General features: G+C 38.9%; 1 protein-coding gene across 3 annotated transcripts; it reads left to right on the forward strand.

Annotated features, from left to right (window-relative positions):
• The first annotated feature begins 443 nt into the window (after positions 1-443).
• On the forward strand, positions 444-15,168 carry lamp2 (lysosomal-associated membrane protein 2). 3 transcript variants are annotated; one of them, XM_034139072.1, is made up of 9 exons: positions 444-617; positions 3,882-3,997; positions 4,697-4,907; positions 5,013-5,174; positions 5,935-6,431; positions 7,301-7,408; positions 8,108-8,162; positions 8,255-8,425; positions 12,627-15,168. In XM_034139072.1, exons 1-9 carry the CDS (start codon positions 572-574, stop codon positions 12,767-12,769), a joined length of 1,509 nt encoding a protein of 502 aa, XP_033994963.1. In that variant the 5' UTR covers positions 444-571; the 3' UTR covers positions 12,770-15,168. The 3 variants fall into 3 exon arrangements, with proteins under 3 accessions (XP_033994963.1, XP_033994970.1, XP_033994978.1); XM_034139079.1 differs by having other exon boundaries at positions 13,438-15,168; XM_034139087.1 differs by lacking the exon at positions 12,627-15,168 and adding an exon at positions 9,520-12,464 and having other exon boundaries at positions 445-617.
• Positions 15,169-16,157: the final 989 nt, after the last annotated feature.

Below are 16,157 nucleotides of genomic sequence, written 5' to 3' on the forward strand. Positions count from 1 at the left end.
TAATGCACGAATGGGTTCATCACTTTGATTTTGCACCTGGTAAAGGTGGATATTTAAAAATATTTGAACTTCTTTATACATACTAATCAATACATAATTAGTTTATTAATATTAGTAAAATTCTCAATCGGCGAGGTTGAGTAGTAGCCTATAACATGTCCTTGTAATAGAAGTATGAAATTAAAATAAATGGAAATACTCAAGTAAAGTACAAGTCCCTCAAAATTGTACTATACCGCAGTAAAATGTAGGCCTACTTTGTAACATTCCGTCACTGTTTATTTCCAATCACATGAAAGCAGCCCATTAGTACGCATGTTTTCAGCCGGACGCCTTAACATTCCCGTGACCCTTTTAAAACTTTATAATCATTAACTGGGTAAAAGGAGGAGATTTTAAGCTAAACCAGTTCAAACACCTCCTTCTGGTTTGAGACTGTCATATGACTCTCATTTCCTGGTACAGTCTGTGCCTCAGCTGCATCCCAAACACCGCTGACTGAGCGTCACTGTCGGGTTATTTTGTTCCATCTCCTCTCCTGTGGCTGACACTCCAATACTACTCTGCGAAGATGTATCGATGTGCTACATTCGTTGTGTTTCTCGTCCTTGGAATTGGTACGTAACGCCACCTTCATTTGTATTTAAATCGAAAGTAAAAACTGAGAAATATAAAAGGTTTTTTGGAAGTGCTGCGATTAATGGTAAACTTATAACACTAGCCTGGGCCTGGTGCTTCCGTGCAGAGGCTAAGTGCTGCTCTGTTAAAAAACGAGATCGAAAATATGTCGTAATTGTCTGTGGTCTTCAGTTGAATTTATTTGCATTGTCTTTAAGGGTGCCTTAAAACGAAATCACCACTATTCGAGGTGCAGTCCAGGCAGTCGTGATGTTTTGCTAATGAAGCTAGCTCAATTGCTAATTGTTACCTACGTCAACAACATCTAACTGGAACACCGCAAAGTCGCTATAAAAAGCTCAAGAAACTATATTTAGCCTCAGATTTGTATTTCATATTATCATGCCAACGTATTAAAAACATATTGAAAGTGATTATAATTTCACCTTTCACGCTGTACTGCCTTCCCACAATGTGTTAGCCAAATTAGCCGTTAGCTTACTCGTTAGATAACAGTTGTTTTGAAGATGAGTTAATGATAAAATCATGAGTCATGTCTGCTGCTAAACAAGGTTAGCCACACACCAATGTTATTTGGGTAAACTGGCACTTTAAAACAAGTAAGCAACAGAACATGCATCAACAATATCCTAAAGGGCTAAAATAGTTAGCATTAGCAACGGTTATGCAGTTTACAGTAAGTTAGCACGTGACAGTAACGCTGAGCTAACGTCATTATGTAGTTAGGAAACGGGCTTAACTTAAAATCAATGCAGTTACATAACATTAAATATATATATATATATATAGATAGATACATACTTTATTCATCCCAGATTTGAAAATTATTCAGTTTCAGCATCAATGTTTTCAGGCACTCAAATATTTCAAAGGTGGAATATAGTATAATCATAATAAAATAAAAATGAACAGCACATATCTGCAGTAGAAAATACGTATATCAGAATGAGAATAAATGAATTCGTCCCACAGAGGGGAAATGTACATTTGTTACAGCAAGTAAAGAGCCAAATATAGCTCAATTAAGAAGCATGCATAAAAATATTAACGATAAAAGTAGACATTTGACAAAATACATATACGTATATATATTTACAGTTATATATGTATACATAGCAGTTATTTATGGTGTATATATACATATATTGCACATACAGTAGGTAGTATTGCATAACAGGGTTGTTATAGTCTTTGTTATATGTGTGTGGGGGTCTACCATATATCGCAAATAATACCCAATATAAAATATTCTGGATATGGTGGAATGTTCTGTTAAAGACCAATATATTATAGCAGACATATCACATAGAAAAGTATATACATTAAATTACAGTTGTGCAATGTAGCTGTACATTTCCCATGGTTATGGAGAGGGAGAAACTAAAACTATGGAGCAGTGAGTTATCTGCCAGCCAGAGGTGATGTGTTGTATGAGGACTTTCATCTAGGTTTCTAGTGGAAATATTTTCGTTATACATTATAACACGTTTAAAAAGGCGCTTGTATAAACCTTTCCCCATTAGACAGGCTCACAACATTTGAGAAATCTGTGTGAGAGAAAGGATGTACCAATTGTTAGTCAGATAGTTTCAGGTGATGTGAGAGTTAGGCCTATGTCTCTAGTTACAACTCAGCCCTTCAGTAATGATACTGTTTTATTACAGCAAGATAAGACCTGTTTGAGTTGATGTCAGTGCTTTATACTTTTATAATACATCGAGCCGCTGTTGAATTGATGACGATGCTTACTGCTAAAACCATATAGTAATGGACCTCGGTCTCTCTTCTGTTAAATGTTATACTACTTCTCAGAGTATGTAGAATGATACAAGATCTTATTGCAAGTATGACTAAAAATGTTGTTTGGAAGTATAGTGTCATCGTAAAATATTACTTTATTGTTTTCTAGTCCACTGAGGTCGACCTGGGTTAATATGATTCTTCAACACATAAAAATAGCTCTTAAAAACACTTATGTGAAAATGTAAATGCCATTGGCTCTGCTCGTTATCCAATGCCTGATAGAGGATGCAGGTACTCGTCGTGTTTGTTTTTCTGAAAATACGTGGCTTCTTAGGGCCGTTCTCATTTCATCAAATTCCCCTCCTCGACTCCCCTCCTCGACTCCTATCCTCGAGACTTAGTCCCGCCCACAGGAGATGGGAGCGGAGGAGCCGAGGAGAGAGGAGGGGAAGCAGCAGGCGGTTAGAGAAATGAGAACTCCTCTCCTCTGAGCGGTCATTTTAAAAAGACGTCCATTATTGATGACAGGAGGCACAGCAGCCCTCTGTCTGATGGACAGATGTGTTCATGACGACTTATATATTTACTTTTAATTCATTGACAGTGCGGTATAATGAGACAATAACAGGCTACAGATGCGGACACATACATACATACACACACACACACATATATATACTTTTATTTACAAGTATTAAAAGTAAGCAGAGGACACCAAACCAACTAAGACCTGTCTGTCCGCTGCATCTACGCACACACTGTACCACACACACCTACACCACACACACGCACCTACACCACACACACGCACCTACAGCTCCTAAAGCATATAATCAGGCTACAGCTGTTGTGTATTTTATTATGTGAAGCACTAAATGGCTTGAGAAAAATATCGACTCTTTGTTTGTAGATATCTACTAAACTAAAGCAAATAAAGAGAGTAGGCCTGTTATACTGAGTGATATATATTATACACACTGCTCTGCTTTCTGCACGGACCTCACAGCTGTTCTCACTGTAAACATCGCGTCGCGATGAAAGCAGTTAATAAAATAATATCCAGGGGATGCATGCAGAGCTGTCATTGGCTGAGATAAGTCCGTCCGTGCGTCACGACTCTTTGAAACATCTCTGTTCCCGGAAATGCATCCACGAAGGAGCCGTGGAGGACCCATCAGTGTATCCTCGGTTATAGCTCCTCCAGAGAGCCTCCTCGACGCTCGATGCTCGGTCCTCGATGTGCATTTAGAGAAGTTAGATGTCCTTCAACATGGCGCGCTGAAATTCATTTCCGGGTCACTACCGGAGGACCGAGGAGTCGAGGAGGGGGATTTGATGAAATGAGAACGGGCCCGAGTCTCTATAGTATATTTGAGGTGTCCACGAATGCCCACTTGTTGTAACTTTAGATTTACTGAAGATATTAAACTATTGAATTACAGCTGGATTAATAATCATTAGAATATAAGAAATAATAGTATTTTTTCTTTTTCTTTCAGCGGTCCAGCTGTCAAACGGCACTGAGGTCAATGTCAAAGACAAAGACAACAATTTATGCCTCTATGCTAAATTAATGGTCAACTTCAAAGTCTCCTATGAAGTCGCCGTCGATAAGGTGAGTGTGTTGTTTTGGTCACAATAACCTCAAGATGACTATGTTTGGTATATTTAGTACATCAGGTTACACAGTGTTATTGTGAAGTAACTTTAGCAGCTCAGCTCTTATCAGCACGCCTCAGCGTGACTGTGCGAGAACACTCGTCTGATCTCTGTCATCATGGAAAGGGGAAATGAGGGAAGGCCCTACAAAAGAGATAGATTCTTGCAATTCAGCATTTCAGTTACTGAGTTTTCCTGCATGGATATCCTGCAATTGTTAAGTCCTGTCTTTTAAAAATAGTTCCCTTTGGGCAGTTTTTCTTCTCTACACTGAAAACATGACTACTTTAATTGATCTTTCTTATCAGCTGGCCTATAAAAGCATTGTATTTCATGTCATGTTTCAGGGGAAGTATTTAAGTTGATGAGGAACTGGTTATCAAATACGTTTAATTGAAGCTTCAAAATCGTTAACTCTTTTTATTTTTTTTATTTAGATGTTCGTTAGGACAATACAAATGTGTATTCAAATAAAGCAAAAAACAACTAAAGATGCAGATACTATTGCATGAATTAAAAGAATACCGTTCCGAGTTTATCTGTCCAAGTAACTAAAACTCTCCTGAGTTTAGTCTCTTTAAAGATAGCTTTTAATCAGTTTGACATCAAACTTGTATAATTAATTTAAATATTGTCACACTTTACTCTCTTTCAGAGTTCAACAGCGGAGTTTGAACTCCCTGCCAGTGTCGCATCAGATGGAAGTACATGTGATGACACAAGCTCAACGTTGAAGCTTAATTTTGGAGAAGGACACTCATGGAGTGTAAACTTCACCACAGAAGGAAAAATCTACCAGGTGGACACCATCACCTTTTCCTACAACCTCGGCGACGAAAGCATCTTCCCTGACTCCACATCAACCGGTAACTTCTACACCACACAGTGCAAACAAAAAGACACATAACAATGAATAAACAATGATCACAGTCTTTGATCTGATGCTGATGTGTTTTCTGAATTTCTTGTAGAAACCACAACAATCTATGCGAAGCCTCAAATCAAAGATGTAGGAGTGGACACCTGCTACTCATGCAAGAGTGAAGACACGTACGAAACTGATTCGGTCAGTCAGACGCTGCGGAACGTGCTCATACAGGCTTTTGTCATTAACAACAGCACAAGTGAAAACAGTAAGTACAGATTGACTTTTCAGGGTTACATTAAAAATCATCACACCACAGCAGCTGGTGAAAAGGCAAGGGGATGAAACTGTAGGGAACATATCAAATCTGTCTGTCGCTTTGTTGTTCCATAGCACAAAAGCTATCGCCTCATTTCATAACAATGTCTCTTCAAAGTCCTGATGCCTATAATGATATGTGATTTTAGGCTAAGATCTTATCAAGTCAAGTATTTCTTTAATGCGATTGCATAATATCATTTGATCAGGTTATCCACTGCAGGCAAAATACCCGGCAAGCTTGGTGGTGTAACGAGGTTTATCCAACTGCGAAATGAAGGGATGTGGTTGATGACAAAACAAATATTTAATCTGTTGAGCATAAATGTTTTAGATCTCGCTAAATATATGATTTCACAATCTGAGCATAAATATTAAATAACCCGGAGATGTTCAACTTCAATCTGGAAAATATTTAGTTTTTACTTGTATAATAACCCCCGAGCATTTCTAACCTGCCCTTGGAGAGGACCGAGTTCGCCTCCTGGGCCCTGCCGTGGTGCCCTTGAGCAAGGCACCGGACCACTGCTCCTAGTACTAGACTCCTACTAGGATGGGTTAAAAGCAGAGAACACATTTCACTGTGTGTGCTGTGTGCTCTGCATGTGTGACCATTAAAGAGGGTTTCATACCTCCCAATATGATTACATCTCATCATGACACAAACATTCTCTCACTGGTTTACATTAATGTTCTATTCTCTCGCACAGTTACTCCCTGTGCTGCCGATGAACCAACAACTCCTGCTGCTCCCACCACTACCGTCCCCCCAACTACCACCACTGAGGCTCCTGTAACCAACTCAACTACCACCGATGCTCCCACCACCGATGCTCCCGTCACCAATTCTACCACCACCGATGCTCCCGTCACCAATTCTACCACCACCGATGCTCCCGTCACCAATTCTACCACCACCGATGCTCCCGTCACCAATTCTACCACCACCGATGCTCCCGTCACCAATTCTACCACCACCGATGCGCCCGTCACCAATTCTACCACCACCGATGCTCCCGTCACCAATTCTACCACCACCGATGCTCCCGTCACCAACTCTACTACCCCTGCTCCTCCTCCGACACCCACCCCGACCCCCACCCTCCCTGCACCCACCACTGGGAAGTACACGGTCCAGCCTGATGTCAACAGCACGGCCTGCCTGCTGGCCGACTTTGGCCTGCGGTTTAAAATCAAAGATGAAGAGGTATGTTCATTGATGCCGAATTACAAGGTTCAGGTTATTTAATTGTACCCGTAGGTAGATTTGGTTTACAGATAGAAGACAAGGGATCCATTATGACACGCATTTGAAAACAACACGGACATAGTAATAAAAAAAAAAGTACCCCTGCTCCAGCACATCTAAAAACACTTTAAACATTTTAAAATCCACTCGTACAAACATGAGCAATCCAGAGTGCAAATGATCAATTGAAGTAGGGCTGCTCAATTAATCGTATTTTAATCGCAATTATGATTTTGGCTTGCAACGATTATGAAAACATAATCAAAATAAAACGATTAATATTATTTATTTTTTTATTGGTTTTTCAGTTGAATTATACTTAAAGTTCAGGGTAATCAACTGTTAAAAACACACTGTTCAAATATTTTTTTTCAATAAATGGATGTTTTCAAAGTAAATGGATAATCGTTTATAAAAATCGTGATATCAATTATTGACCCAAATAATCGATATTATGATTTTTGCCATAATCGAGCAGCCCTAAATTGAAGTACAAATTATCTTGTATAAATCTATAGAACATACAAATAATATGTATTAAATGGATATAAGGGGAGAAAGGAATAAGCATAGTAAGACATGGAACAGGATGTGTCGTTTTTTTTAAATATATATATTTTTTAATTAAGGTGTTTAAGGTCAACGTTGAGGTCAATAATGCATTTGCAATATAAACAAATGCATGAAATACTTATGTGTAATGAGTTTGCTGGGTAATCTTGTTTTGCTTTCTTACTATTCTTATCTGTTTTTACATGTTCTGAGTAAAAGTCTAATCCAGTCCTTTTTGCTGATTTGAGTGTCTCCTCCTCCCTTATTGTCCCCAGATGAACTTTGAGCCTAATGGGACCGCAGTCACTGGGAAATGTGAGGTGAACAGCAGTGAGCTGGTGTTGACGTCCAGCACAGTAACCATCAAGTTCACTTTCACCAATGTAAGTCTGATAGATTTTAGAATAATGATAACTATGAATTTACTGTCTTTTCAAATTATTTAAAGTTTCACATTGCTTTTATCCAGCTAACTAGTTTATATGTGCTCTTAATGTTGTTTAGGGTTTAAGCTGGTTAAGGTGTAGTTGAAAAGTTACTGATTACAGTGTTTCCCACAGAATTTGATTCCCCCCGGCAAGAAAAGCCAAAGGCCCCTTAACCTATTCGGGTGGCCCACGCATCCACGCCCCCCTCAAATAAGAAAATACATGCGAGTTCATGGCTACTGTAGACAACGTTCTTGTTGCTCTGTGTTGCGTTGTTAATGAGTGAGACACACCGGAGTTGAGGATCTGTGGGGTTTATTCTCCCAAAAATATAATTTACAATTTAGGCATTTAGCAGACGCCTTATTCCAAAGCGACTTACAATGACCAATTACAGGGACATTCTCCCTGGAGTAACTGAGGGCTAAGTGCCTTACTCAAGGGCACACTAGTAGTGGTGTTCCAGGCGGGATTTGTACTCGCAACCTTCCAATTATCAGCCCACCTCACTATCCATTAGACCACCAAAATAAAAATTAAAAAAATCCTTTCCTAATGGCTAACTCAGTGTTCCCCTTTTCGTGTTTGAGAGTGTTCCTAGGGGGGATTATAGTGGGACATAATTATTTTTGATGCATATTTTCTTCTTTTCAGGACACCAAGAAATTCCGCCTTCATGCTCTGAACGTCACAGGAAAGACAAGCTCTGGTAATTTTAAGCCTCATATCTACCCACATAAACCAGACCCCACACCGAGAGTCAAGCTTACGTTGACGTTATCTTTCTGTGTTTCTTTTAAGGTGTGGCGTTTTCTGCAGCCAACACCAACCTGAGTCTGTGGGAGTCGGCCGTCGGCAGCTCCTACATGTGTAACAAGGAGCAGAACTACACCATCAGCGCCGATCTCAGCATCTACACCTTCGAACTCAGAGTGCAGCCCCTTGCAGTCAAGAAGGGTATCTTCAGCACAGGTAGGTTATTCTCTAATGTCTATTAAACTCTGCTGACCAAACTGTTTCATATTTAAAGTCATATAGTGGAGAAAAGGCTAATTCTGGTAAAAAAAACAGGATGATCTTCTTAGTTTGTACCAGCACTACTTACAGTATTTCAGTTAAAAGGTTATTTATTCAGAATAGTCTATGTCTGGTCATATGATCATACATTTTTGGATGGTAAATGGAAATGGTATGCGGAACATTTTATTTACAGTATAAAAATAGAGATTAATATATTTGTGAAATTACAAGTGGCACAACAATCACTGTAACGCAGCGTCCACACGGCGGCGTGCGTTGACGCTTGCCGGTGGGCGTGTCTGAAACTCGACCAACAACCAATCACATGAATCTCCCGCCCCAGACACACAAGCACGCGGTTTGATTGGCTAGAGCTTGTACTGGCATATGATTTGATTGGCTGACGCTTCCGTCGAAGCTTCAAAAGTTGAACATTGCTCAACTTTTGAAGCGAGCAAAGCGAAGCAACGGAACCACAATGCAGTTCGGCAAAGCGTGACGTCACCCCATTCAAAGTGAATGGGCAGAAGCGTTGAAGCTTCAACGCACGCCGCCGTGTGGACGGGCCGTAAGACGATCTCAATTTGGTTTAATCCGATGTTTAACACTTGGGATAGTTTTTTCAAAGACGAAATTACGTTTTTTTATGACCTCAAAGCAAGTCTCAGACTGTTACAACATTTTAAGAAATTAGAAAATATTTTGTGACCCCGCCCGGCCCATCAGATTATTTCCACAGGACAGATTTTTTAATTTTGGATCCACTGGTTTAAATCCTCAGAGACAATCCCATTTCTAATCAAGTCCATCCTAGACTAATGTCAATCTTCTTCATCCAACCTACCTCCTGCATTACATCTCCATTTATAAAAAGTGCATCTATCATCTCTCATGCCATCCTAATTCATTTAAATAATCAGTATGTAATGTGACACCTTTTAAAGTGTTTCAGATGAAATGTTGTGTTTAAGCACAGCTGATCCTGCTGTGTTGTTAATCAGAAAATCACTCCTTCACCTGTTGACCTACTCTCTTTTCATCTGCAGCTCATGAATGTTCATTGGATGACACCAGCATCCTAATCCCAATCATTGTTGGCGCTGCTCTGGCCGGCTTGATTCTCATTGTTGTGATCGCTTACATGATTGGTCGAAGAAAGACTTATGTTGGATATCAGACCCTATAAATTCAGATTGCAATCAAAATCACGGGGTTCCCAAACCTGGTCCTTGGGGTTCAATTGTTGAATTGGCAAATAACTATAAAGGAAATCCAAAACTAAAGTCTCTGCTCGGATAACATTAGACGCAGTATTGAAGTTATTGGTCGTTATGAGACTTGAAATGCAAATGGATATATTTTTTAATTGCAGTATCCTAATCGGTCTTTAATGATACTAGAATCAGGACTGAGATCCTTGTTAAAATTGAGTGTTTGGTGTTTTTCTCAAGGACCTAGCTTGTCTACCCCAAATGTTCTTTTTTGTTTTCAAGATGTTTTGTCTTTCCTTTTTTGTTGTGTTGTTTTTGTTATTGAGCAAGTGCAAAATCCACACAACCTTTAGCTACATTTCATAGTCAAATCCAACACAATATACAAAATATAAAGCTCCTATACAGGCACAGTGCTACATTTCAAATAGTCCCTGCACATTCATTTTAACGCATTCTCCAAATGTATGAGAACATTTCAAATGAGGATTCTGCACTTGCTCTCCAGGCATTCCCTTTTTGATTTCATTTGTCATTATTTAATCTTTGTGCACATTTTTTGTTTTTACTTCCGTTATGGTTCAATTTTTCATCCCCGTGTTTATTTACATAAGACATAAAAGAACGTTCATTTTCAACATTTCATTCACAAATTAAAGAAAGATGGTCGATCAGCTTTTCTTTCTCTGTTCCCTGAAACTCCTTAAGAGGGATGAAGGTCTAGTCTATTTTCAAAGTAGTCAAGGGAAATGTAGCCCATGTTTTCCCCTGTAGAGCAGGAGGAACCTTGGATTTATTGTCCTGATTATGTTGCTACAATCATAAGATGGTCAAATTAAAGTGTTTGTTGATTAAATCTAAATTGACCTTTTTTAATGGAGGACATTTTGGTTTCCCAGGTGGCACCAATGACCCTAACGATGGCTCATTGGCATTAAAGTGCATAGACAGGTCATCATTAGTGGTATTAATTACACCTGTGCTTTTCCTGCTGTATCAAACATGTTTTCAGAGGTCTCTTAAATTTGCACACGCTCCAGTCAGAGAATAGAAAGCGCACTTGTTTTATTTTCTTACAGAATACATTTTGGCATTAGGTTTAGAAAAGGGAAAGTTTGTTGTGTAGATATTCCCCATCATGAAGATATCTACATCTAAATGCACTAAAGCGCTCTTTACTTTTTTGCATTATATTGAGACACTATCTAATCTGTGTATAGATTTGAGGGCTACCGCTGGATCAGGGCAACGTTAAAAAACCCTGAAGACATTGATTTGGCATTTCTCTGTAACGTTGAATATTCATGACTGAACAAATACCGTTAAAACAAAATGTCCTAAAGTTTAATTCATGAGTAGTTTATTACAATAGTTTGACATTTTCTTAAATATTTGCTTGCTTTCAGAGAGTTAGATTACAATAATTATACCGTCTGTATTCAATATTTAGCAGGAGACAGTTAGCTTAGCACAAAGAGATGAAACAGTTAAGAAGAGCCTGGTCTGTCCAGAGGAAGCTACTAAAAAGGCACTCAGAAAGCACATCACTCCTACCAAAGCCGTTCCCTTTAGTGAAAATGAATGCGTGTTTCCAAAAAAAGTAATGGTTTCTTCCTTGGCCAATGCTGCATGTTTCTACCGAGTCACAGGCCAGTCGTTTTTTCTGTGAAAGATAATTTAACCAATCTGAAAAACAGAATGTTGGTGAAGGTAAACCTGCCTACTGGAACATCTAAAGCTCACTTTTTATGTACTAAAATGTTTATTAAGAGTGGCATTGGTCCTCTCATCTAACTCCCTGTACAAAAGCACAAAGGGAATTTCCCAAAATGTCAAACTATTCCTTAAAATGTTCTTCTTATCCAATCCATCATCTCTTGGTGTGGTTTGCTCCGAGAAAGAACAACCCCTCATTTGTCACAAAACAAGGATTAAAGAACCACTGAAGTATGTGATGTGATCTCATGTAAAATAGACACAAATCGTTGGCATACAGTTGTGTTTTCATGTAGTCCCTCGTAGAAAGAAGCTGAAAGCAGGTTTTCAGGCGCTTGAAGGCGAGGGAATAAGTGCAGATTGCAGAATCAGGGACAGAGGAAAGCCCCAGAATGTGTGTTTCTGTAATAATAGAAAGCCAAGGTTACACATGGCATTAGCTGTGTGTTGTTGCTTAATTCTAGCATCGAGTGTTGTTTACTGTTGGCTTTGTCCCAGCTCTTCAGAAGTGGAGCAGAGCAGACGGTAAACTGCACTGAATACAAGTTTTTCTTTTTAAAGTTGCTTCCAAGTGATTGTACATGTGTACGAAGAATCGCTCCTAATCAGATATGAGCTTTGATTTTTGCTTGTGATTGTCTTGATGTATTTCAGCTTTGTATAAACTCAGTTGCCTTAATTACAAAGATGGTTTTGCAGCAATGGTATAAATGTCATACTGTTTCTCAAGGTTAGTCTCTCTTGTTCTTAATAGCAGATTCATTATAATTATAGCTGTGCCTTGCTCAGTGATAGCTTTCTGTTTTGTTCATTCAGTTACTCAAACTATATATATGTTTTGGCTTCACCAGTGGAGAACATTGTACATTGTTCAGTAAAAGGGAATTTGTGCTGCAAGACCATCTTGTTTAAGATCAATTAATGTGTTTTTGTGGATACATTTCATCTCCATTCTCTCACGCTGTTATAGATATAATTCATTGTATTTCAAATTGTGTGTCAGACTGAAGTGAAGCTTTTTAGTCTTTTAAGTTTCAAGGAAATAAAAGTGTTGCTGCCCTGGACGCCTGAGTAAATATTTATTCCTTTTCTTAATCTCTCACTGCTTTAAATACTTCTTCAAGTCAGAGCAGGTTTCCTCTTTCCTTCAGCTGGTGTAACTATTATTTATTTTGGTTCCTCTGTTGCGAGACGTTCACCTCTCTGCTCTCTTCACTCCCGTCTAGCTGAGGATTGCCAGGCTGACGGGGACAGCTTCCTTGTTCCCATAGCTGTCGGAGTTTCCCTGCTTGTTCTCATTCTTATCGTTCTGCTGGCCTATTTCATCGGGAGAAAGAGAAACATGACCGTCGGCTACGAGTCTTTCTAGTTTAACTCTCCTCATTCAGATCTTAAACACTTAATCTCTGCCTTTGTCTTCAAATGTGTTGTCATTTCCATGTAGTGTTTAGTGCTGTTGTCTATCTGACCGTATTGGTGAAAGAATGGTAAGGTGTTTTGGGAAATGTTAAATAGATAGATTTGTAAGGTTAATATGAAGTTTGGAAACAGACTCAACATGTTATCTAATGTGTCTTTAAGTTCAAAATCAGTGATGTACAAATAAAATGTAGGGCTTATTACTGGCAACCTTAAATAAAGTCTTGCATAATTAATTAACAGCTGTTAATGTACTGAATATATCAAAGTCTAATAATATGAAGAATAGTTTCACTTTGCTGACGCTGCAGAAAAGTGTTTTCAATTTTGCACATTTCCCAAAATGTCTGACTATTCTTTTACGATTTGGTTTTTGCTCATCCTGCCTGACATGAATGTTCAACAAGTAATAACCACTTGAGTGATTTCCTTGTAGTGCCTGTGAATATCTAATAACCATGACCTCTAACCTGATACACTTTTGTAGGTTTCTTGCTGCTCTGCCTTCTTCTGTCTCTCTTTTTGGACTGTAAATAACTTAAATCTCTGTCTGAATAACATTTCCTGCTGACTGAACCACTAACCTGCTGTCTGTCTGTCTCTCTGTCTGTCTGTCAGCTGAAGAATGCTTCCTGGACTCTGATTTGAGTTTTTTGGTGCCCATTGCAGTGGGCGTGGCGCTCAGCTTCCTAATCATCCTTGTGCTTATCTCTTACCTGATTGGCCGGAGGAAGAGTCGCACTGGCTACCAGTCTGTATAATCCAACCTTGCTTCTTCTTCCTCTTCCTCTCACTTCCTCTCCACCTTTTACTTCCCCTAAAAGCACCTTCCCTGCCCATCAGTGCATCGAAAGCACCTCAAACTTCCTGCTCATAACTTATTTCTTGTAAAACTTTATCCCAGCAACCAACCCCGATGGTTTCCTTTGCTTTAAAGCCAATAACTAAATCAAGTATCAAAACGTATATGATCAATATTGCATCGTTTGATTGTAGATTGCATGTTTTAAAAATTACATTTACGGCTTCGAGTAGCCGTCCACCTCACCCCCCCCCCCCCCCCCCCCCCCCTCCTTCTGAGAGGCTTTTTCCCCTCTCGGTTTCTGTGCTGTATAATAATAATAATACTATATGTGTAAATGACTCTCTTGTATAGAATGATTGATTTTTGATGATGTGAATGTAATGAGCAAGCTCCACTATTGTTATTCACATCCCAGGCTCTGCTGTTTTAACGTCATTTAAACTGAATTAAACACTTCCTGTTGCTCATACAGTCACATAATTGTAATTTGATGAAAGGGACACTAACTAAGACACTTTACCAGCAATGGGACCAGTTTGTTATTTTAGGTGAGGTTTCTGTCACTTGTGTAAGAAAGATTTATTTTCTTGAAATGAACACTAATCTTAAAATATTTACAATTGCAGTATTTGTTTAATTGGCCTCATCATGGTGTTGTTCCATTTTAAGTCACCTCAAAATTCTCCTCTCACCTGTAGTACTATGTGTTTGTGCATATAGTTCAAGTATAAGTTGCAGGGTGTTGGAGAAAGCCTCCTAGATGGTACTCGGATCTAAAACGCTACATTTGAAAATCTCAACAGTAATGTCTCTTTCTAGAAATCATGGCTGGTCACTCGGGATCATTCTCAGACCTTGTAGGAACTATTTTCTATTTCACAAAACTATACCCACCATCCCAGAGAGCATGCACGCATACTTCTTCTGCAGTTCGGATGTTCTTTTGAAGAAATAAAATACTTCCTTCATGAAACTCTTCAAACATGGGCTTTGGATTATCTGAAGTAACAGATTTGGGATTGCTGTGAAGAGACATTGCTCTTGAGTTTCTTAAATGTATAATTTGGGTGTTTTTTTCAATATAGGCCGAGTGCCATCTTGTTCCATTTTTACTGAAGAAGGCAGACATCTCTACAGCTTAAACCCCAACATTTGGCAACCTACAGAAAAACTATTTATTGATATATAGTACTACAGGTATAGAGGAGAAGTGAGTGTTATTAATTTCGGGCGAACTATCCCGTTAATTTAAACCTACGTTGGTCACCAGGATCCAACTTGGTTGAATGTACATTTCTCCCTGCACTACCCTCCATGTGACAGTTCAGAGACATCAGCAGAGTGGAGACCATGAGTAATATTTAATTTATACGATCCTCAGTTCTGTACATTCGATCGCTCCCCTCTGACAGTTTTGTGCCTTTCTGTTGTGCACCTTTGAGTTTCTTGCTTAAAGCTTGTCTCCACCTGATGAGGATTGTGATATGATGAGCTTGTTTAACACAAGGGGGGGGGGGGGGGAATCAAATAAAGTTTCGTTCTTGTTTTGTCTCACTGTCGTTCTTTTCTCCTTGTATAGTCGCTGTAGAGGAAGCTGCTGAGTCTTGTGACTGAGCTGAACTCAAAGGTTAATGGTTGTAAACATTCATACTGCTGAGGCACTCAAAATGTCCTTTCAACTTTGATCAACAGTGTGATTGTTTGTATAACCTAAAGCATGACTCACTGGCATTCAGGGGGTTATGCAGGTTAACACACAGAGGTCCCACCAGTTGATTTGGTAAATAGTAAACGGACTGCATTTTATAGGGCTTTATCCAGTCATGTCTCATCAAAGCGCTTTAAATAAACAAGTCATCATTCATGCAGAGGAAGAGGCCACCATACATGGGGTCATTTGGTCAAGGAAGCTCGCACACACACACACACACACACACCCCACCTTGTGAGTTGTGGACATTGGCTTTACTTAAATAGTATGGTGTCCCTCAGACCTCACTGTTGTAAATTCTAAGAAATACAAATAAATTCCTGAAATATCTAAAAACCTATGTAAATAATGTCCTACTTATATATTGTGTTAACTGTAATTTCGCCCTCTAATAGTGTTTTATTTGGCAGATAGTTTACAGATTTTTACATTACGGTCAACATTTATATTTTCAGTCTTTTAGTTCTGTTTTCTCTTCTATTTTCGAGATGTTTATAGTGTATACTTGTTTATTTTCTACTCTTTTTTTAATTTCTAATTATGTCCAATACTTTGTTTTACGTGCTGCTGCAACGAAAACATTCAATATAAAGAATATCTTATCTAAAACAGTTTTCAGGGGAATTAACATTTCCCAAAAGGGCAGGTCCGGTTTCACGCTGAGAAAATACTCACATGGCCACTTTGGACTAAACTATCTCCAAAACTGCTGAATTAATTTGTGCAAAGTTTGTCTAAAATAGTCATGTTCGCCCTGATGACCTTGGTGTTACCCTGAATTGCTATGATTAACTTTAACACATGTATGGTTTTGAGCGAGAT

The sequence above is a fragment of the Trematomus bernacchii genome, unplaced genomic scaffold (genome assembly GCF_902827165.1).
Source record: "Trematomus bernacchii unplaced genomic scaffold, fTreBer1.1, whole genome shotgun sequence".
NCBI lineage: Eukaryota > Metazoa > Chordata > Actinopteri > Perciformes > Nototheniidae > Trematomus > Trematomus bernacchii.

Excerpts from the sequence above, each read along its gene's own strand:
- lamp2 (XM_034139072.1), top strand. The coding sequence starts at position 572 with ATGTATCGATGTGCTACATTCGTTGTGTTTCTCGTCCTTGGAATTG. Across the intron at positions 6,432-7,300 it reads TTAAAATCAAAGATGAAGAG|ATGAACTTTGAGCCTAATGG; the intron begins GTATGTTCATTG and ends TATTGTCCCCAG. Across the intron at positions 7,409-8,107 it reads TCAAGTTCACTTTCACCAAT|GACACCAAGAAATTCCGCCT; the intron begins GTAAGTCTGATA and ends TCTTCTTTTCAG.